Source organism: Orcinus orca, chromosome 6 (genome assembly GCF_937001465.1).
Source record: "Orcinus orca chromosome 6, mOrcOrc1.1, whole genome shotgun sequence".
In the NCBI taxonomy this organism is placed as follows: Eukaryota; Metazoa; Chordata; class Mammalia; order Artiodactyla; family Delphinidae; genus Orcinus; species Orcinus orca.
The window spans coordinates 91897175-91921756 of NC_064564.1; the positions used below are offsets into that span (position 1 = coordinate 91897175).

The 24582-nt window shown below is 37.4% G+C and overlaps 1 protein-coding gene across 1 annotated transcript in view; it reads right to left on the reverse strand.

Moving 5' to 3' along the window:
- Nucleotides 1-283: 283 nt before the first annotated feature.
- LOC101285439 (probable ATP-dependent RNA helicase DDX27) overlaps nucleotides 284-24582 on the reverse strand; it is a 50392-nt gene continuing 26093 nt past the window's right edge. The window contains 2 exon segments of the mRNA XM_049711862.1: nucleotides 284-309; nucleotides 429-677. Of these exon segments, the coding sequence (XP_049567819.1) occupies nucleotides 284-309; nucleotides 429-677 (275 nt within the window).

The window sequence follows — 24582 nt, forward strand, 5'->3', positions numbered from 1 at the left end:
TAGGATGTTAGTAGTGATAATGGAAGTAAAACAATGCATGACGATTGTAAGATTGTTTAGAGTATACAAAGGAATTTTATATAATGTTTAATTCTCACACTAACCCTGCATGAGAATTATTATTGCTATCATTCCTATTATAGGTAAGGAAACTGGAGCTCAGAAAAGTTTAATGTCTTGGCTATGATCAACCCATAAGGGAAGAAGATGAGTCCTGATGCAAAACTGTCTTTCCAAATCTCTTGTCTGTTCTATTACATGATTATAATTGAGAACAAGTAATTTAAAATTTTCCTGGGTTTCCTTTGCCTAAAAAAAAAAAAAAAATCAGAGTAAAGATTTAAAAATCAGTGAGAATCCCATGGAAGTATTTTAAATACCACACTTTGGTTTAACTTCCTAAGGGAGTGTGTGTTGTATGGCATTGCCTGGTGTGGCATTATCATTAAGATAAGCCCCCTGGGAAAGGTCCCGGCCTGTTAGGATGATACGATGTGCTGTGGCATCATGCCCTAGTCCCCAGTCAGAATCCATTTCTGAAAGGGTCTTCTCATTTATGAAGACTTTCAGGGAAACCGAGAGAGCAGCAACTGCTGATCTGTCTGTTTTGCCTTGGTCACACCCATCTTCTGAATCAGGAATGCAGGGTCGTTTTAAATGTGCTGCTTCAGGGCTTCCTGTGGATAAGAATTTTTAAAACTCCTTACAAATCTCATTTTGTACTGAACTGGTTGACACCAACCACTGCAAGTTCTGCAGTCTCACCAATGGGACAAGGTGGGCTTCTTTACACCCTTTAAGAAACACTTGCCTATGCAACTCCCCACAAGTGCAGGACTAAATTCTCTGTTACCCCCTCTACTTGTCTCACTCTATCCCATTCCTCAACACTGAGGAGGAAGGATTTTTTCAAACCTAATAACATCAACTTTCAGCCTGTTTAATATGGCTGAAATATGAAATACGACTTTTAATAAAGCAAAACTGGTTTGTTTTTATTTATTTATTTTTCTGTATTAGAGGACCATAATGCAAAGATGTCCCCTTCACCTTCTGGGAATATTTCATGCTATCTGACCTTGAAGAAAAGGGAATTATATTTTAATGACCCATGGCTTTGAATTTAATGGGCCAACAAGACTGCTTATGAAAGAAGCAAGATGACAGTAGGGTTATGAGTTGATTGTTTAGCCATTTTGGTTGTTGTTTTTTTTAATTTCCTCCTGAACATAGCAATAAAGTGACTGTGACTGTGAGAACTCAGGATATCACTGAAGTGGGGTCGGGATTTTCAAATAAAGTGGAGGGTCCCTGGATGCCTGGGAGCTCCTGCTGGGTAAATTATCCTAGGATTATGTTGGAAGAGTCAATGTCATAACCTAGTGAAGAAACAGGGCAAAAGAGATTGTTTCCAGAACCCTTGTAGAAGCCAAATCTTTATAAGCCTACCCCCAACCTTCAGAAGAGAGGGAGAAAATTTCCATTGCCTCACTCAGTTGGTCATCCCTGCTCTGACTCATGAAAATATGGCTTCATCAGTAACACACTTCACCTGCAGATAGTCTACATACACAGCTCTGCCACAATGCCCCATGATAACATATACGCCCAAAAAGCAGCCTGGAGCCTTTTGAGGGTGATTGTGAACCATCCAAACACCTCTCCTTGGAATGCTGAACCAAAAAAACTGGAGACTCCTGATATGAAACAAGGATTCATGACACGTATGTTATACACACATCAAAGTTATACAGTTAGAAATGAAAATAGCAATAAAATGGCTTGTCAGTCTTTTTTTTGTTTGTTTTGTTTTTATTTTATTTAAGGATAGTTGATTTACAATTTTGAATTTAATTTTGTCAGTTTTTTTTTTTTTTTCTGTACGTGGGCCTCTCACTGCCGTGGCCTCTTCTGTTGCGGAGCACAGGCTCCGGACGCGCAGGCTCACCAGCCATGGCTCATGGGCCTAGCCGCTCTGCGGCATGTGGGATCTTCCCAGACCGGCGCACGAACCCATGTCCCCTACATCGGCAGGCGGACTCCCAACCACTGCGCCACCAGGGAAGCCCTGTCAGCATTTTATAAACTCTGAAGAATGTGAGGATCCAGGAACAATAGGGCTTAATGACATGTATTTCATTAATTCACTTGAATGTAAGTATTGAGTGCCTGCTTGATGCCAGGACTTGTTGTAGGTTCTGTGGATGGATGAATAAACAAGACATACAAGGCGCTTACACTTATAATACTAACTTTCTAGAGTTATGTTGACAGAAAATAAACAAGATAATCCAGAGAGTGCTGTAATAAAAATAAAACAGGGTGTTATACCACATAGTGACTAGAGGTAAAAGAGGGTGAAATACCACATAGTGACTAGAGGTAAAAGAGGGTGAACGATTTTACTTTGGTTGGAAGAGGAGTCTTCTGTACCTAGAGTCAGAGCATTTCTGGTAGGGAAACCAGGGAGTGCAGACAAGCAACAGGTTTGCCATGTTTAAGGGAAAAAAGGAAGGCCTCTATGACTGAAGTTAGAGGACAAAGAGGAAAGTGGTAAGAAATTGGTTCAGCAAAGTAGACAGAGGCTAGATCATATAGAGCTTTGTAGGTCAGTATAAGGAATTTGGATTTCATTATATATATAATTAGAAGTCACTGGTAGCTTTTAAGTAGGGAGTAACATAATGTAATGGGTGATATGTTAGTTTTGTTTTTAAAAATTTTCTTGCTATAAAGAGAATAAATTTTATTAGAGAAAGAATAGAAGTAGAGAAACCAATTAGGAGGTCATTGCAGGAGTCCCTAACAGACATAATAGTGTCTTGCATTAGGGTTTCCACAGAGTAAACAAAATGAAGAGATGGATTCGGACTATATTTTGAAAGTAGAGCCATAAGAACTTTGTTTATGCTTTGGATGTCAGTTATGAAGAAAAGAAAAGAAAGGCAGATGATATGTAGATTGCATTTAAAGCCCTGGGAGTAGATGAGTTTTCCTAGTGAAATAATTTAGGCCAAAATGAGGGAAGGTCTAGGACTGAGCCTTTTAACTCTCCAACATTATGCATTTAAGTGGATAAGAAGCAGGCCAAGACATTAAGAAATATACCTCCACTGATGATGCCTGAAATTTTGGCTTTCACAATTTGAACAGTGGGCACCATTTTCTTGGCGAGATGGGGAAGACAGGTTTGACGTGGGAGCAATCAAAACAAAAAAAGTCAACTTCATAGAAACAGTAGAACGGTGGTTGCCAGGGGCTAGGGGTAAGGGAAATGGGAAGATGTTCGTCAAAGGGTACAAACTTTCAGTTATAAGATGAATACATTATGCAGATCTAATATATAGCATGGTGACTATAATTAATGTACTATTATATTGTATACTTCAAATTTGCTAAAAGAGTAGATCTTAAGCATTCTCACTACCAAAAAAAGGTAACTATATGAGGTGATGGATGTGTTAATTAACTTGATTGTGGTAAATATTTCACAATGCATATGTATATCAAATTATCGTGTTGTACACTTTAAATATATATAATTTTCATTTGTCAAGTATACCTCAATAAAGTTGGAGGGAAAAAAGTTCTGTTTGGTCATGTTAATTTTGAGATTCCTATTAGAGATCCAAACAGAGATGTCAAGTATGTAGTTATCAATTTGGGTATCAATTTGGAATGTGGTTCTCTCAGCCAATCACGCAGCCACAGAATGGACAGAGAAATAAAATTCATTGTGATAAATTAGAGCTTTAGCCAGAGGAGAAGGTAAATAAAACTACCAATTTGTAGGGATAGTGAGAGTTATTCCCTGAATCTCTTGTCAGGAGTGTCAGAAGGAGTCACTTAACAATGAGATAAGAAAATTACATGGGTTATCACAATATCCCTTAGATGTCTGTTAATGTCTTTAATACATGATAATGAGCCTATCACAGGAGTACAAGGAATCATTTGTATGCACCTCACATTCAGGGTTTGATATTTATTTTATACTTGCATTATTATCTGTTGATTGAAATAAACCATTAATAAATGTTCTCAGTGTACAGGGTAAAATAATTAAATGTTAGATGTGAATAAAGTTTAAAAAAAGTTCTAGCTCTAGGTATCCTTTATTTTCTAACATACTGAAATCCTTGAAAACTAAAATGGCTTAGGCCTCTCTCAACCTCTGAGAGGCCCTAACATGATGCTATTGGCAAGTGGAAATGCAGTTTAAGGATTATGCCAGGATTGATTTTTGAGGGCAGTTGCTATAGGAAGTTTTCGCATGACTTGAGTCATAACTCTAGACCTCCTCTTTATCATTCTAAGGGGATACTCAAACCCAAGAACATTTACAGAAAATGTATCATATCCTGAAATGTATCCTTCTGAAATATAAAACACCACATAAGTCACAGAAGAGCTTCTAATTTCATTCAAGAAATATTGTCAAGAGTTATAATTTCAGCCCTCTATTTCTTGAAGTTCAGGAGAGCACCAATGGCAGTGGTTGTGTTACCAAACGAATTTGAGTCCACAGTAAAGCCAATCTACTGACACTGGGTTGTGGTGAAGGAAGGTGCAGCATTTATTATAGGTGCCAGAAAAGGAGTGTGGGGGCAGCGAGTGCTCAAAAAACCTAAACTCCCTGATGGGTTTCAGGGAATAGTTTTTAAGGGCAAGGGGAGGGAGGGGAGCGGCAGGGTGTATGATCAGCTGGTGCACAATTCTCTGATTGGTTGATGGTGAGGTAACAGGATAGTATCACAGGGGTTAACATTATCAGTTCTTTGGTTCCAGCTGGTCTTGGGGTTACATGCTCATGGTCATCATGCAGTTAGATTCTTCCATTTGGTGGGGGTTTTAGTATCTGTAAAATAACTCAGGAATGTACATCAGATACTGCTATCTATGTATTTCAGGAAAGAACTGAAGATTCTGTAACTGCCATATGGCTGATTCACTGTTAAAATTGTTACTAGTTCTCCTGACCAAATTGTTATTTTTTTTGTAATTTTTAAAAATTAAAGCATAGTTGTTTTACAATGTTGTGTTGGTTTCAGGTGTACTGCAAAGCAATTCAGTTATATATATATATATATATAGCTTATTACAAAATATTGAGTATAGTTCCCTGTGCTATACATTGGTCCTTGTTGTTTATCTATTTTATACATAGTAGTGTGTATATGTTAATTCCTAACTGCTAATTTATCCCTCCCCTCCCCATTTCCCCTTTGGTAACTATAAGTTTGTTTTCTGTATCTGTGGGTCTATTTCTGTTTCGTGAAGGAGTTCATTTGTATCATTTTTTTAGATTTCACATATAAGCAATATCATATGATATTTGTCTTTCTCTGTTTGACTTACTTCACTTAGTATGATAATCTATAGGTCCATCCATGTTGCTGCAATGGCATTATTTCATTCTTTTTAATGATTGAATAATATTCCATTATATATATATATATACACACCACATCTTCTTTATCCATTCATCTGTCGTTGGACATTTAGGTTGCTTCAATGTCTTGGCTATTGTAAATAGTGCTGTGATGAACACTGGGGTGCATGTATCATTTTGAATTAGAGTTTTCTCCAGATATATGCCCAGGAGTGGGATCCCTGGATCATATGGTAATTCCATTTTTAATTTTTTAAGGAACCTCCATACTGTTCTCCATAGTGGCTCTACAAATTTACATTCCCACTGACAGTGTAAGAGAGTTCCTTATTCTCCACACCCTCTACAGCATTTCTTATTTGTAGACTTTTTAATGATGGCCATTCTGACCGGTGAGAGGTGATACCTCATTGTAGTTTTGATTTGCATTTCCTGAATAATTAACAATGTTGAGCATTGTTTTCATATGCCTGTTGGCCATCTGTATGTTTTCTTGGGAGAATTGTCTATTTAGATCTTCTGCCCATTTTTTGATTTTTTTTTTTTGATATTGAGCTGTATGAGTTGTTTATATAGTTTGGAAATTAATCCCTTGTCAGTCACATCATTTGCAAACACTTTCTCCCATTCCATAGGTTGTCTTCTTGTTTGGTTTATAGCTTCTTTTGCTGTGCAAAAGCTTTTAAGTTTAATTAGATCCCATTTGTTTATTTTTGCTTTTATTTCCATTACTCTAGGAGATGTATCCAAAAAAATATTGCTGTGATTTATGTCAAAGAGTGTTCTGCCTATCTTTTCCTCTAGAAGTCTTGTAGTATCTGGTCTTGCATTTAGGTCTTTAATCCATTTTGAGTTTATTATTGCATATGGTATTAGAGAATGTTCTAATTTTATTGTTTCTTTGTAAATTTGTTTTTTTATTTTTTTAATTAATTTATTTATTTATTGGCTGCGTTGGGTCTTTGTTGCAGTGTGTGGGCTTTCTCTTGTTGCGACGAGTGGGGGCTACTCTTTGTTGTGGTGTGCAGGCTTCTCATTGCGGTGGCTTCTCTTTGTTGTGGAGCACAGGCTCTAGGCACACGGGCTGCAGTAGTTGTGGCACACGGACTCAGTAGTTGTGGCTTGCAGGCTCTAGAACGCAGTCTCAGTAGTTGTGGTGCACAGGCTTAGCTGCTTCGCGGCATGTGGGATCTTCCTGGTCCAGGGCTCAAACCTGTGTCCCCTGCATTGGCAGGCGGATTTTTAACCACTGCGCTACCAGGGAAGTCCTTTCTTTCTTTCTTTCTTTCTTTTTTTTTGGCTGTGTTGTGTTTTCGTTGCTGCGCAGGGGTTTTCTCTAGTTGCAGCGAGAGGGGGCTACTCTGTTGCAGTGCATGGGCTTCTCATTGTCGTGGCTTCTCTTGTTGTGGAGCATGAGCTCTAGGCATGTGGGCTTCAGTAGTTGTGGCACAGGGGCTCAGTAGTTTTGGTGCACGGGCTTAGTTGCTCCACAGCATGTGAGATCTTCCCAGGCCAGGGATCAAACCCGTGTCCCCTGCATTGGCAGGCAGATTCTTAACCACTGCACCACCAGGGAAGCCCTCTAATTTCATTCTTTTGATGTAGCTGTGCTGTTTTCCCAGCACCACATATTGAAGAGACTGCCTTTTCTCCATTGTATATTCTTGCCTCCTTTGTTGTAGACTAATTGACCATAGGTATATGGGTTTATTTCTGGGCATTTTTAAACTGAAGTATACTGAAGTATTGTTGATTTACAATGTTGTGGTAGTTACTACTGTACAGCAAAGTGATTCAGCTACACACACACACACACACACACACACACACACACACACTCACACATATACATTCTTTTTTTTTTTTTTTTTTTTTTTTTTTTTTTGCGGTACACGGGCCTCTCACTGTTGTGGCCTCTCCCGTTGCGGAGTACAGGCTCCGGACGTGCAGGCTCAGTGGCCATGGCTCATGGGCCCAGCCGCTCCATGGCATGTGGGATCTTCCCGGACCAGGGCACGAACCCGTATCCCCTGCATCGGCAGGCGAACTCTCAACCACTGCGCCACCAGGGAAGCCCTACATTCTTTTTTTATATATTCTTTTCCATTATGGTTTATCATAGGTTATTGAATATAGTTCTCTGTGCTATACAGTAGGACCCTGTTGTTTATCCATTCTATTTATAAAAGCTTACATCTGCTAACCCCAAACTCCCACTCTATCCTTCCCCCAAGCCCCTCCACCTTGGCAACCACCAGTCTGTTCTTTATGTTCATGATTCTGTTTCATAGAAAGGTTCATTTGTGTCATATTTTAGAGTCCACATATAAGTGATATAATATGGTATTTTTCTTTCTCTTTCTGACTTACTTCACTTAGTATGATAATCTCTAGTTGCATCCGTGTCACCACAAATGGCATTATTTCACTCTTTTCTATGGCTGAGTAGTATTCCATTGTATATATGTACCACACCTTCTTCATCCATTCATCTGTCAATGCACCTTTAGGTTGTATTTATGGACTTTCTATCCTGTTCCATTGATTTGTATGTCTGTTTTTGTTCCAGTACCATACTCTTTTGATGACTGTAGCTTTGTAGTACAGTCTGAAGTCAGGGAGACTGATTCCTTCAGCTTTTTTTTTTCTCAAAATTGCTTTGGCTATTCAGGATCTTTTGTGCTTCCATACAAATTAAAAAAAATTTTGTTCTAGTTCTGTCAAAAATTCCATTGGTAATTTGATAAGGATTGCATGTAATCTGTACATTGCCTGGGGTAGTATAGTCATTTTAACAATATTGATTCTTCCAATTCAAGAACACAGTATATCTTTCCATCTGTTTTTGTTGTCTCCAATTTCTTTTATCAGCATCTTAATTGTTTTCAGACTACAGGTCTTTTGCCTCCTTAGATAGGTTTATTTCTAGGTATTTTATTCTTTTTGATGCAATGGTAAATGGAATTAGGATTGTTTCCTTAATTTTTCTTTCTGATCTTTTGTTGTTAATGTATAGAAATGCAACAGATTTCTGTGTATTAATTTTGTACCCTGCAACTTTACCAGATTCACTGATGAGCTCTAGTAGTTTTCTAGTAACATCTTTAGGATTTTCTATGCATAGTATGTCATCTAGAAACAGTGACAGTTTTACATCTTCTTTTCCAATTTGGATACTTTTATTTCTTTTTCTTCTCTGATTGCTGTGGCTAGGACTTCCAAAACTATGTTGAATAAAAGCAGTGAGAGTGGGCATCCTTATCTTATTCCTGATCTTAGAGGAAATGCTTTCATATTTTCACCATTGAATATGGTATTAGCTATAGATTTGTCATATATGTTGACAAATATGTTTTATTATGTTGGGTTATGTTCCCTCTATGCCCACTTTCTGGAGAGTTTTTATCATAAATGGTTATTGAATTTTATCAAAAGCTTTTTCTGCATCTAATGAGATGATCATATGGTTTTTATTCTTCAATTTGTTAATGTGGTGTATGACACTGATTGATTTGTGATATTGAAAAATCCTTGCATCTCTGGGATAAATCCCACTTGATCATGGTGTATGATCCTTTTAATATATTGTTGGATTCGTTTTGCTAGTATATTGTTGAGGATTTTTGCATGTATGTTCATCAGTAATATTGGCCTGTAATTTTCTTTTTTTGTGGTGTCTTTGTCTGTTTTTGGAATCAGGGTGATGGTGGCCTTATAGAATGAATTCAGAAGTGTTCCTTCCTCTATAACTTTTTGGAATTGTTTCAGAAGGATACGTGTTAACACTTCTCTAAATGTTTGGTAGAGTTCACCGGTGAAGCCATTTGGTCCTGGTCTTTTGTTTGTTAGGAGACTTTTAATCATAGATTCAATTTCAGCACTTGTAATTGGTCTGTTCATATTTTCTATTTCTTCCTGGTTCAGTCTTGGGAGATCGGACCTTTCTAAGAATTTGTTCATTTCTTCTGTTCATTTTATTGGCATATATTTGCTTGTAGTAGTCTCTTATGGCCCTTTGTATTTCTGTGGTGTTGGTTGTAACTTCTTTTTCATTTCTGATTGTATTGATTTTGGTTCTCTCCCTTTTGTTTTCTTGATGAGTCTGGCTAAAGGTTTATCAATTTTGTTTATCTTTTCAAAGAACCAACTTTTAGTTTCATTGATCTTTTCTATTGTTTTCTTAGTCTCTATTTCATTTATTTTTGCTCTGATTTTTATGATTTCTTTCCTTCTATTAACTTTGGGTTTTGTTTGTTCTTCTTTCTCTAGTTACTTTAGGTATAAATTTAGGTTTGTTGTTTAATATTTTTCTTGTTGCCTGAGGTAAGCTCTTATCGGTATAAACTTCCCTCTTAGAACTGCTTTTGCTGTGTCCCATAGGTTTTGGATTGTCGTTTTTCATTTTCAAAAACACGATGATCTGAACTGTTATTTTTTTCACTACACGTTCACATCCTTTCAATCATTAATTTTTGAGCCAGGCTTTTGTGACTCAGGGAGGCCTCGGAGACTACAGCTTTTCTACAAACAAGAGGCAGGCAGAGGACATGGTAGGTGGGGGGGGGGGGGGTCTGTCCTGGGAAGGCCCCATAGTGTCCTGCTCAGTTACAGTTGGTGATTATAAGATATCCCCATAACAACATGTAACAGAAAGGGCATATGACACTTCTATAAGGCTCAACAAAACTTGCGTGACTATATTTTGCAACTCAAGATAGACAGAAACTGACAGGGCATTGGAAAAAAGCATCCCTATCTACAAAAAATTTGTGAATTTTTATCACTTCACAACATATAATCAGAAGCTATAATAGGACCAGTTTAAATACTTCATCTTAAAAATTTCTCATCCATCAGAGAATAATGGTGGAAACATAGGGTTCTATCCAGCCCAAAGATCATAATATCCATAGTAGAGAGCAGGCTGTGGTTTAACCAAGAACAGAAAATTATTTCACTTTCCCTATTAGCACAGAGAAAGTGGGGGTCAGAAGACTAAAGGAGGAAGCAGACCTAGTAATTCTGAATAGGCACAGCCAAAACAGCTTTGGAGAGGTTGAGACCCATTCCAGCCACTGCAAGAAGCTGCAAGATTTCAGTCTGCAGGTTACATGTATTCAGAAAAGGAAAGGGGCTATTGGTAATTTTAAAAAATATATGGAAGAAGGAAGAAAGGGTAGGAGGGAGGGAGGAAGAAAACTCAGCCTCTGCAGAGTAGAAGCTAAATATGTTAGAGGCTCCATGAACATTACAAATGACCCAAAACAAGACAGCTGTGCCCAGGATGTATGATTCCCATATGGTTAGGTGCTGCCTGATATGTAAAGCACAGTGGTCCTTCTCCAGGCCATCTCTGCATAATTGAGAGAGTTGAGATGAGAATTCCATTTTAAAGTGGCTTAAAGTATCCACTGGGGAAGCATGTTGAAGGTCAGGATCTCTTTCCATTTTAAACCCATTTGGCACCAGAATAGGACCCCCTTTTTATTCTTCCAGTTTCTCCTTATCCTTACCCTATTACAAATAAACAATTAACTGTATTCATACAAATAGCATATAGTAATAAATTATTAGGAGGAAAAAGTAAGGCTGGGTAAGAGAATAGGAAGTACAGAGAGGAGTGTGATTTTATAATTGATGGTCATGCTCATTAATATGGTGACCTTTAAGAAGAGATCTGGGCGTTGGGGAGCAGGATATGCATGGAGCTGTCTGGAAGACAGCATGCCAAGCAAAGGGAAGAAAAATAACACAACTCCTGAGGTGTGAAAATGCCTGGTGGATTTGAGGAATTTCCCAAAATCCAGTGCAACTAAAGCAAAACAATCAAAACAAAAAGTGGATGTTGAAAAGAGAGAAATAGTAGGGACCTAATTATGTAAGGCCTTATAACCCTTTACTCACAGCAGCACCAGAGGGTTCTGAGAAGAGGAATGTGATGATCTATCTGTTCTTTGCATAATAGAATCACTCTAGCAGCTGTGATGAAAATAAATTGTAGGGGAGTAAGTGCCAAAGCAAGACCAGTTAAAACATTATGGAAATAATCCATTTAAGAGATGATGTCTTGGACCAGGAGAGTAACTGTGAAGGTGTTTTAGAAAGAGTAAGATTATGGATACATTTTGAAAGTATATCTATTTGATTTGCTGATGGGTTGGATTTGTCATGTGACAGAAAGAGAGGGGACCAGGATGACTTCAAGTTTTTGGCCTGAGCTAGTTACTGTTTACGAAGATAGGCAAGGATCAAATGGCATGAAACCTGCAATAAATTCTTCCACAAGATTAGGGCTAGTAAAATGTTTGCCCACATGAATTTGTTTTAAAATTAGAGTTCTGGGGCTTCCCTGATGGCACAGTGGTTGAGAGTCTGCCTGCCGATGCAGGGGACGTGGGTTCATGCCCCGGTCCGGGAAGATCCCACATGCCGCGGAGCGGCTGGGCCCGTGAGCCATGGCCACTGAGCCTGCGTGTCCGGAGCCTGTGCTCCGCAACGGGAGAGGCCACAACAGTGAGAGGCCCGCGTACCGCAAAAAAATTAAAAAAATTAGAGTTCCTTTCTATGTCCTGGTCATTATAAACAGATTTAGGTTTAATAATAGTGTAACTTCCTTTAGGAAGAATTTATTTTTATTTATTTATTTTTTTTAAAGAAGATGTTGGGGGTAGGAGTTTATTAAGTAATTAATTTATTTTTGCTGTGTTGGGTCTTTGTTTCTGTGCGAGGGCTTTCTCTAGTTGTGGCAAGCAGGGGCCACTCTTCATCGCGGTGCACGGGCCTCTCACTATCGCGGCCTCTCTTGTTGTGGAGCACAGGCTCCAGACGCGCAGGCTCAGTAGTTGTGGCTCACGGGCCTAGTTGCTCTGCGGCATGTGGGATCCTCCCAGACCAGGGCTTGAACCCGTGTCCCCTGCATTAGCAGGAAGATTCTCAACCGCTGCACCACCAGGGAAGCCCAGGAAGAATTTATATATATATATTTTTTCATTTTCCTCTTAAGTTTTGATTCCTTTTTCTGTTGTGCATTTGTTCTCGGCATACTTATAATTTTCCTCTAAGATGCCTCAAATACATTTTGAAATTAATTAGAGCAATAAAGAAAAATAAAACAATAACAATATTTCCTACAGTTGTGTTCTTCCAGGAATGTCAAGGGTCTGTAATATCTCCTTGAAATTTAGTATATTTTATAAAATATATTTGAATATAACAGATGGAAAGAGGATTAAAATTTATATTTTTTCCTAAATGGCTATAAAGTCATGAGTAAGAGTTTTCACATTGCTAGTATAAAATAATATATTCTCATATTAATGTATTTTTATAAGTGTATTATTTTCATCCAAGCATTGATGGTTTCAGAAGTAATTTACTATAATATTTATATCAAATAGTATCTGAAAAATGTTCAAAGAAATGTGTCCCTGTTATGTTAGACATTATGCTAATACTTGCCCAGATTATAGGCAATGCACACAGTAATTTAGTCTCCAGGGATGTTACAGAGCATCTCCTGACATAGTACACACTGCAATTATAGCAAGGATGTCAAACGTGAGACTGTCAATTAAGCAATATTTGAAATCTATCTGAATTAAAATGTTGCTAAGCCCTATTACTCTGAAGAAGAAAAAAAGGAAGGGAAGACAATATATACCCTCAACTTATATCTTTGGGAAAATATATGCTATGTATAATATGTATAAATTTATATCATATAAAATATAAATTAACATCTTTTTTCACATGAAGATCCCAGCTTAACTCTAAATTTGAGAATTAAAGATGACTTCCCACTTCAGCCACTTGGGAAGAATTCATATAGAGACTTTCAAGCATTAGAGATTGAAAATTTCATGGACAATCTTAAAAATAAGTTATCAATCTATTTACACTTATAAATTTTAATGTTATCTTAACAATATTATAAAAGACACCTAACAGAAAAGTACATTTTCCATTTATGTACTGAAAGTGATTTCATTTTTTATATAATCTGCCTTGGTTTTTGTCTATATGCATCATTTATATCCTTATAATTAGTATATGTATTTTATATTCTATTTTTTCACTTAGCGTTATATTATAAGCACATTTATAAGTTCTTAAATAGCCTGTATAAATTATAATGTATTCACTGTGTAGCGTTTAATTGAGTGGTTCTGTAATGCATTCAAGTCATTTTTGTTAGACATTAACATCATCTCTGTTTTGCAGATATGGAAAATGCTCAAAAGACTATATCTAGGTATCAAAAGACTATATCTAGGTATATATCTGTTTTTTCTCCTTTGACTTAAGATAGGATTTCTGAATGAAACATAATATACATATTATGGCCCATAATACTATAATCCTTTTCCAAGTTTATATTTTTACCTCTAATTTTATATATATATATATATATATATATATATACACATACACATACATACATATTTGCCATTTTTAACATGCCAAGTTGGACCAGAATCTTTTTTTTAAGTTTACTAATTTAATAATTATAAAACACTTTATTATTTAAATTGTTTTCTATGTGTTACTTTACTGGCAAACTAATAATATAATTTGTCATTCTATTCTTCTTACATACTTTCAACTCTAATAATTTTGACTGCCCAATAGATATACTTGCTCATTTCCCAAATGACTAAGAATACATATGAACTTTGGTTTGATCTGTATACATCTTCATTTAGCCTTTGCCAATAAAATTTCCTAGGGCAGTTTCCTGTTCTCTCTCTGGCTGAGATTTTAATTCTTACTCTAAAATAAGCCATGATTTAAATTCCTGTGATTGAGTGATAGATATGCTGCTGGTGCTTAACAGTATTTAATTAATACTCTTTAATTAAAAGTGAAAATTTCCTTCCCACACCCTTTGAACTATAATTACATCTAGGGATTGCTACTGTGTTTGCTAAGAACTTACCCAGAAGACACAAATGGGAAATATTCTGCATAGAGCACCAGATCCTAAACTGAGACTAATATTCATTCCATTATTGAACAGGCCTTTGTAGAGTCCCTGCTGGGTGTAAGCGCAGCTTGTTTTTGCTAAAGCTCTAGTGACCAGAGGCAGTTTACTTAATATCGTTATATTTCAGATTTTCCATCAGCAAATGGGGTATTTTTCTTTGCACATTATTTGAAATATCGACATTAAAGTCATTTTATAGAAGTTAGAACAGTCTGGTTTGTGCAGCTAGAATAATATTACTTACCCTCTACCTCCATGTTGTTGTACAACATCATAGAAGATGGTACAAATTAAGTTTCTTAGTGCTACTGGGGCCACTCATAGGTAGAGTATGAGAAATGTTTTAGGCACCAACTGTAACATTTTTGGTTTTATTATCTATGTATACAGTATGCTATGTCCCTGGCAACATGAGGAAATCGCTAAAGGAACAGGTAGAGATACATGTCCTACGCTGGGACAGCTGTCCAAATACAGAGCAAATTACATATGTTATCCCTAAGGAGGAAAGAGAAAAATCATGCCCACCTATGATGTCTGGGGGAGCCTACTCTAAGCTCCCACAACTTCATTAATGAAGTTATTCTATTAACAAGACTTTGGAAGACAGTGGAAAAATTCAAGCAAAAGTTAAAGTTTTAGGGATCAGGTCAGTTGGGTGATATTAGGAGGGAAGTGTGCTAAAGATTCTGGGCTTCCAACAAGTTTCTGGTTCTAAAGAACCTGATTGGCATAAACAAAGAGCAACACAACTTTTAGCATATGAGTCTCTGGAAGATATTTAGATCAAAGTTTCAATTTTCATACGGTTTTGTGTTAGTAGGCAGAGTAACTGGGCCAGAACTAAGGAGAAAGAATATAGGCAGAAGCATATTCCTAGGGAATCATTGAAAGTAGGGGCGGGCTTCATATTTGGAGCTCTCTGGTTATTCAGGCTTCGACACTAGTTGAAGTTCAGTTAGTTTGAAGTTCTGGGTTTGGCTGGTGAGAAGTTGACTTTATAATGGAGAAGAGGTGACAGAAGATGATCCACCCCATCCCTCAGATGAGAGGAACTCACTTCAAGTCTCAGCTGATTGGAGTTAGGATCGATGGCCCCTTGCTAGCTGACTGGCATGGCAACCTACATGTAGGGCCATGATTTAATTTTAGTTACACAGAGCTGGAGAAACAGAGCCAGGGCCAAGGCAGTGAAGGTTTCACTGTTTAGTACTGACTGAGGTAGCTGTTTTTAGAGTAAAGTATAAATTAAAAATCTTTAACTCCATGCATCACCAAGAGTACATGGCATTATCTGAAGACCTGTAAGGATGCTTGCAACCCTCACTGCAAAATAGAAAAATCAAGTTCATAAAGCTCATTAAATAAGCTACAATACAGCTTATAATCCTCCATTACATATAGATGAAGGCAATTACTAGTTGAGGCTATGGACTTTCCATATTCATTTTCTGGTAGTTATTATCATAATAACAATAATAGGTAACAATTACTGAAAACTTACAATGCCATGGATGCTATTCTAAGCACTTAACACATATTAACCCTATTGTTCCTCCAATAAAACTATGACTTAGAACCTACTATCTTCTCTATTTTATAGAGAAAGGAACTCATGCACAAAGTAGTAAAGTAACTTTTCTAAGATCACACAGTTAGTAAGTTACAGGGCCAGGACATTAATCCAGAAAAAATGAATTCCCAAGCATTATGGAAACAAACTATGTTTTTATTTTTTAAAGCTTCTTATTTTAAATATTCACTAGAGGTAGAGTAATTAGTTTATCTACTCTAAAACCGAGGTACATCATGGCCTGTAATGGGATTATGAAAAGAGAAAAGAAGGATGCATAAACAATTGTATTAAGATGTATCTTTTTAAACAAAGTATCCGTGAAACAAAAATATGGACAAAGGAAAATACAAGTGAGTGTTTGGGAGTACATTTTTAGCTACAGAAAACTGATTTGACATTTAACTTTTTTGAAATTCAGTGAAATATTCTGATATTTTCCTCTTTTATATATACATATAATCCTTTGTTGCATTCATATATTACTATAAGATGTGGAAAGAAATCCTTTAGATGCCTGTTTATTTGGCTTTCCCTAAAATATATTTATCTTACATTTTTCTTTCAAATGTTATGTCTGAAGGTAGAAATTATTACACTGGTATAAGCAACTATAATCCTACAGATCTTGTAAATGTGTTCTGTGTATTTTTTGTTCTTTTTAGAAAATTCTTATTTTTTACTTTCTGATTTTGTTTCTTTCTTTATCAAGGCCTGTGCCTTCCTTTTAAGTTCACAGTTGGAAGTAAAATTCTTAGGACATTGCCTTGCATAAAATTAGCTCCTAATATATATTAGTTATTACTTGATCATTGTTGCTGTCTGCAAAAGAATGGGTAACCAGGGTAATGGCTGGAACTATTCACTAAATTGCCACTAGAGGGAGGACTAAATATGCTTTGTGCATCGTAATAATTGACACACTGTAGGCAGTTGTACATAAAGAGCTGGATGGGAAGAAGCAAAATAAGGAAATGGTAAGAGCACAATGGAGTGGAGGATGGCAGTGCCAGGAAGCAACAAAGAAGCATTGCTGGGACGAATCTGATGTGTTTTGTGGGGCACGGCACTAGTTGTCAAAAACTAATAATAGAACCACGTATTAGGAATAATAGAAGATAACAAAAAAAACACTTTGGCTTCTAGATATAAAAGCCTGGCCCATTTCTCTCCTTTCTGAAATTACTGTCAGACAATGTTAATGAGATTTTGAAGCTAAAAGTGCCTAATGAATAATCTGTAAACTCTAATGTTTGCTCTGTGTCAGCTTTATTCAATTATTCTTCTTTCTCCACCATTGTCCGGCAAAGTGATAGGAATTCCTAGGAGTGCTGGGCAGGATATGCCAAGTAAAGGGCACATTTTTTAAAAGCAAAAGAGACCTTTTATCAACAGAAATGTTAAAAATGACCTGTGAATTCAAATGATCAAGAAATATTTTCAAGGGGCTTCCCTGGTGGTGCAGTGGGTAAGAATCCACCTACCAATGCAGGGGACACGGGTTCGAGTCCTGGTCCAGGAAGATCCCACATACCACAGAACAACTAAGCCTGTGTGCCACAACTACTGAGCTTGCATGCCACAGCTACTGAAGCCCGCTTGCCTAGAGCCTGTGCTCTGCAACACGATAAGCCACCGCAATGAGAAGCCCACGCACTGCAGTGAAGAGTAGCCCCTGCTCCCTGAAACTAGAGAAAGCCCACATGTAGCAACGAAGATCCGACACAGACAAAAATAAATAAATAAATTTATTTAAAAAAAAAAAGAAAAGAAAGGAAATATTTTCAAGAAATGACTGGCCACTCTTATTTCCTCCACCATTCTGGACAAATTAAAAAAAGAACAAGTTGGGACTTCCCTGGTGACACAGTGGTTAAGAATCCACCTGCCAGTGCAGGGGACACGGGTTCAAGCCCTGGTCTGGGAAGATCCCACATGCTGCAGAACAACTAAGCCTGTGCACCTCAACTACTGAGACTGTGCTCTAGAGCCTGCAAGCCACAACTACAGAGCCCACGTGCCACAGCTACTGAAGCCCACGTGCCTAGAAACCGTGCTCCACATCAAGAGAAGCCACCTTAATGCGAAGCCCATGCACCACAATGCAGAGTAGCACCCGCTCGCCATAACTAGAGAAAACCCGTGTGCAGCAATAAAGACCCAACGCAGCCATAAATAAATAAATAAATTATATTTAAAAAAAAAATTACCTTACAGTAGTGGTTCTCAAACTTGTCTGTGTATCAGAGTCACTTGGAAATCTTAGCAAATCACAGATTGCCATCCCCACTCCTACAGTTTCTGATTTAGGAAGTCTGGGGTAGGGCCTGAGAATTTTCATTTTAACAAGTTCCCAGATAATGGCAATGATGTTGCTAGTCTGTGGATCATATATTTAGTACCAGTGCCCTATAAGCTGTCCTGAGACAATCAATTCAATCAATTAAAGCAGCAGTCTGATGAAGCTCAATCATAGGCTTGACTCTAAAAATTGGCCGGGGAGCAGATTCTAATGTTAAAAAATAAATAAATTAATTAATTAAATTAACTAAAAAGGACTCAGTACACATGCTTTATAATTACAAATCAATGGTATTGTGACATAGTAGAAGTTATGCATTATATTAAGTCCACAGGGCACTAATGCCGAATTATTGGCTCAAGTGTTAGCGTTTTCCTTTCAATTATTTTCCTCTAATCTCAGAACAAGAAATATTTTTCCCCTTTTAAAATAAAAAGTCTTTGTCATTCTTCTGCCATTTCTTCATCTCTTCCACTTTCTCACCTTAAATTAAAATGATCTAAAAGTATTAGACACAATGTGTCTCATGTATTCTTCACAATCATAAGTATCACTGATATTTTTAGCAGATATTTAGTAAGTTTGTATAATCATCTTGCAAATTGGGTGCTTGTTTTTGCATTATTTTAATAATGGGCTTTAATATTGTGTTTCTTTTTTATTTTTTTTTTTAAATATGATTGTTACTGAGTTTCATGATTCCTCAACACACACACCCAGGGTTCAGTTTAATCTTATTTATTTCACATACTGGATTGCTGTCAGGTCCTGATTCTTCTTTTTTCAGTTAACCTATAATATTTCATCTTTCCTATTTTTCTCCAGATACTTTTCACCCTTTTGTAACATTGTTCATATTGGAATTCCTTTACCCAGTTCTTCATGAGCTTAGGAACAAGATGAGTATAAAGATGGTGACAGTGTTTCAAAAGCTCTCCTTAAATTTCATCAATCTGAAGGTGAGAAATATCTGTCATATTATTAATTAGCACCACGTAACAAACAGGATTGTTTGGCAGAGTCCATTAATTTTCATCTGTTTTTTCTGACATTAAGAATATGACTGTTGCTTCTACTTTGATTGAATTGGTCAGTCAATTTACAAGTAAAATAATACACACGGAGGCAAAATCTAATTCCAGTGCTGTCACTGGAATATATTGCCTTCAATTCCAGTTGTCTGGATAAATTCCAAGTCATGCCTTCTAAGTTTTAAATGTTAGTTCTTTAGTTCTAACAACAAAATATAATCCAAAAATATAATTTTTAATAAAAAAAAATCCCAAAGCTAGAGATACTTCGAATTTTAAATATATATATATATTTATCTAAATTATCTTCATTTTACTGCCTAGCAACCTGCTCAGTGCGGTACGTGAGCCTCTCACTGCTGTGGCCTCTCCCGTTGCAGAGCACAGGCTCCAGATGCACAGGCTCAGCAGCCATGGCTCACAGGCCCAGCCGCTCCGCGGCATGTGGGATCTTCCCAGACTGGGGCACGAACCCATGTCCCCCTCATCGGTAGGCGGACTCTCAACCACTGTGCCACCAGGGAAGCCCGAATTTACTTACTTTTAATAATCTATTTTGAATTAATTTCAAACTCTCAGAAAAGTTTTAAGAACTATGCAAATCTTCCCTTATGTCCAGATTCCCTAATTGTTAACATTTTACTCTCTCTCTCTCTCTCCTCTCTTCTATTGACATATTGCCCATTATTTCCAAACATGCCAGTATGTATTTTCCCCAAAGACGCTCATATATAACATCTCTTCAGTCCTCCCAATCAGGAAATCAACATCAATAGCAGACTGCCATCCAGATCACAGAACCCAATTCAAAGACACCAAATGTCAACTATGCCTCTTTTTCCTTTCTGGTCCAGGAACCAGTCCAGGATCACGCATTGCATTAAGTTGTCTCGTCTCCTCAGTGTCCTTTAATCTTGAACAGTTTCTCAGTCTTTTCCTGTCTTCCACAGGTAAAAAAAAAAATACAGGCACCTCTTTTGGTAAAAGGGCAATCAACCAGGGTCCATCTGATGTTTCCTTATGACCCATCTCAGGGCCACGTACCCTGGGCTGGAACACCATGGAAGTGATATGCTCTTTTCAGGGCATCCCCTCAGGAAGCACATCGGGTTGCCCCATCCTATCACTGGTTATGTCAACCTTGATCACCTGGTCAACTTATTGCCTGCCAAGTTTCTCTATCATAGAGTGACTGTGTTTCCTTTTTAATTAAATATTTTGTGGGTTGATACTATAAGACTGTGAATATCCTGTTCCTTAACAAATCAATCCTGCAGCCTTAGTATCCACTGACAAATCCTGAACACATTACCACTATTACTGATGGCAAATAATAAAGCACATTTGACGGTCAAATATTCCCATATTTGGTGAGTGAGTTCTCTTTCAAGATAGCACCTGTGTCCTTTTGGAATGTTCTCATTTTCTTTTATCATTTCCTTATTTTTGGCACAATGTGCTCCAGGTTCATCTTGTTCTTTCTCTGACCATTCCTAGAATCATCCACTTTTATAATGAGCTCTGGTTCCTTTCAGTGGAGGCTGGTGTTTAGAAGCAAAGATCTCAGTGCTCAGTGTGCTCATTGCTACTGGAGCACCATTGCTTCTGGGCCTTCTCAGCCTATAGAGAATGATAGAGTTAAGAAATACATACACATCTCTATTTCCAAATCTTTCTATGAATATATACTAAAAAAAATCTCTTCATACTTCTACCTTCAATTCCAGTCTAACACCACATGGTTCTTTCTATATTTGTAAATCCCTTCCTGGCCCCTATTATTCTCAATATATCTACTTGTTTATACATAAAGGAGAGAGGCACTCGGCAGCCTCCCTTGACTCTATCACCACTACCACTTCCACAGCTATAAGTCCTATAACCACCTCCATTGCCATTTCCTTGGCTTTAGAGCATGTTGTAACCTCCCCCCACAGCCATCCTCCACCCTGTCTCACCACTGCTTCCTTGGCTATACTGTCACCTCTCTGTGCTCCTTACCCTCACTCTTCTTAGAGACTTGACAGCCACTATATTTTAATCTTCTATATAGCAAAGAATGCTGACTTACTGTGAAAATAACCTTACGTTGTGAGTAGCACCAAGGCAAAAGTTATCTCAGTAGATTGCACAATTAAAGATGATCTAAAGATGATTAAAGATAACTAGGGCCCAAGTGAAGGTAGAAAATGTATGGCATTTGGTTTCTGCCCCATATCAGCTCCAAAGTTAGCAATTCTCTTCTGCTACTCTGTCCAACATGCACACTTCATTGCCTGTCAACAGCATTAAACACTGCTAACTACTCCTTTCTGGAAAAACTCCTTTCTGTTAACCTTCTATGCCATGGCTTTTGATGAGTAAATACATCAGGATTTTTCCAACATAGCACAACATAGTTCTAGAAGGTGACAGCATGCTGTGGATGATAAAATGATTCCTATAATTGAATTAATTCCATAGATGCATGGACTTGAGATCAGAAAGGATAAGGGGAGACATCCTCCAAAACATCTCTGGATAGAGGAGCTCCACCCAAATGATTGTGGTTTGTGCCAGTTTAATTATATATTCATATGTATTTATATTTATGTAATTTATATATAAAGTTTTCCATCTTTAAATCTGAACCTGTCAGTGCTTATAAAATGTGCTTCTTATAAACAGCATATAGTTGGTCGGTTGGTCATTGTTTTTTGTCGGATTTGACAATCTCCATCTTTTAGTTAAGGTGCTTAGCCCATTCACATTTAATACAGTTATTCATATGTTTAGGATTAAGTCTGTCCTCTTGGAGTTTAATTTCTGTTGGTCATAATCTTTGTTTCTTTTATCTTTTCATAACTTTTTTGTTTTTGAGAACTCCATTTTACCTCTTCTTGACTGTATAGTTATGCCACTTTGTGTGATTTATTTAGTGCTAACTCTTCATAGTATAGTATGCATCTTTAAATTATCAGCAGTTGCCTTAAAAAATATTTTACCACTTCATAAACAATGTAAGATTATTGTAACAGTACACTTTCAAATATGATCCTCCCACCCTTAAATTTTTGTTGTCATGTATTTTGTACCTACATACACTATAAACTCTACATTATATTCTTAGTATTCTTAATTTAAACAGTTAACAGTCTTTAAATAGATATATTTACATTGAGAGAGAGAGGATTTTTTAAAAAGAGCTTCTTTATTTCCCATCACATTTACCAGGTACTTCCTGAGGTTCTCCATTCCTACCCCAAATGTTTGGTTTCTATCTGCATAATTTCCTTTTGGCTTAATTTCCTTTGGCATTTCTTTAGCATGTTTTGTAGTGTACATCTTATAGAGACAAAATCAGTTTTTGTCTAAAAATGTCTATATGTTGCCTTAATTTTTGAAGAGTATGCTGCTTGATATGGAATTCTTGGTAGATAAGGTTATTTTTTTTCTATTTTAGCACATTAAAGATGCTGCTCTTTTGCCTTCTGGCTTCTCTTATTTCTGAGAATATTTCAGCCGTATTTCATGTTGTTGTTCCTTTATATACTATATGTTTTTATTATGCTTTCAAGATTGTGTCTTCTTCTTCATCTGTAGCAATATGTCTCTGATGTCCCTAGGTATGGTTATCTTTGTGTATACCCTAATTGGTGTTTTCTAAGCATCTTGGATATACGATAATGTATTTTATAAGTTTTGAAAAATTCTTAGCCAATATGCATTCAAATACTTCTTTTGCTCCACTCTTTCTCCTTTCTCCTTCTGGAACTATAATTACATGCATACTAGACTGTTTCATAGTATCCTTACAGATCTCAGATGCACTGCTTATCCATTACTCATTTTCTCTCTTTGTTTCTATTTGGGTCATTTCTGTTGACTTGTTTTCAAGTTTACTGATTATTTCCCCTGCTATGTTCAGTCTATTAATTAGCCTATCCAAAAATTTCTTTATTTTTATATTATGTTTCTTATATCTAGCATTTTAATTTGCCTCTTTTTGTAATTTCCATCTCTCTGTCCTTTTCATGGATATTGTCCACTGCTACTACTAGCTCCTTTAATATAATTATTATAGTTAGGTTCTCATGGTACTTTCCTGGTGCTTCTAATATTTGTCCATCTCTGAGTCTGTCTCTATGAACATTTTTGCCTCTTGACAAAGCATCATATTTTCTTGCCTCTTCAGATTTCTCATATTTTTAAAAATTGAATGCCAGGGCTTCCCTGGTGGCGCAGTGGTTGAGAGTCCGCCTGCCGATGCAGGGGACGCAGGTTCGCACCCCGGTCCGGGAAGATCCCACATGCCACGGAGCGGCTGGGCCCGTGAGCCATGGCCGCTGAGCCTGCGCATCCGGAGCCTGTGCTCTGCAGCCGGAGAGGCTGCTGCAGTGAGAGGCCCGCGTACCGCAAAAAAAAAAAAAAAAAATTGAATGCCAAAATTGTATGTGATGTAACATTAAAGGTTAAAGTAAATAATATTTGTGCCCAGAAATAAGCATGTTTCTTCTTCTATTAGATGGGTGGGTAGGTTGTGGGGGAGTGATTCAATCTGCTTTGTATTGAGCTAGGATTAGGCTTTGTGGTAGTTTTAGTTAGATTCAATTTCCTACAGACTTCAGATTGTTTGATGGCAGAATCAAAACCCTCCCCCTTCGCATAGGTCCTGGGTACCTTGAGAGCTTTCATTTCTCCTATGTTTCCCTCAGCCTTCAGCAGACTCTGTGTTCTTACACCTCAGGGAGACCTCTTTCTGTTACCTTGACCCACCCCACCTCTCCAGCCATAGACAGCTGCTGCCTCATACCCATGTAAGCATCCCATGTAAGATATGGGATGCTTGAGGGATTTCTCTAAGATCTCTTATTATGCTTTCAGACTTCATTAGGCCTTGCATTAGTTTACTACTGCTGCTGTAACAGACTACCAAAACTTAGAGGCTTAAAACAACACAAATTTATTTTACAATTCTGGAGGTTGGAAGTCTGAAATAGGTCTCACTGAGCTAAAATGAAGGTGTTGGCTGGGCTGTATTCCTTCTGGATGCATTGGGCAAGAATCTGTTTCCTAGTCCCTTTCCAGTTTCTAGGGGCCCCCTGCTTTCCTTGGCTGATGGCTCCCTTTTATCTTCAAACCCAGCAACTGCATCAGTCCCAAATCTCTGCTTCCACGGTCACATCTCCTCTCACATTCTGATTTTCTGCCTCCCATTTTCACTCCTAAGTACCCTTATGATGATATTGGACACAACTGGTTAGTCTAGGATAATCTCTCCATGTCAGTATCCTTAACTTAATTCCATCTGCAAAGTTCCTT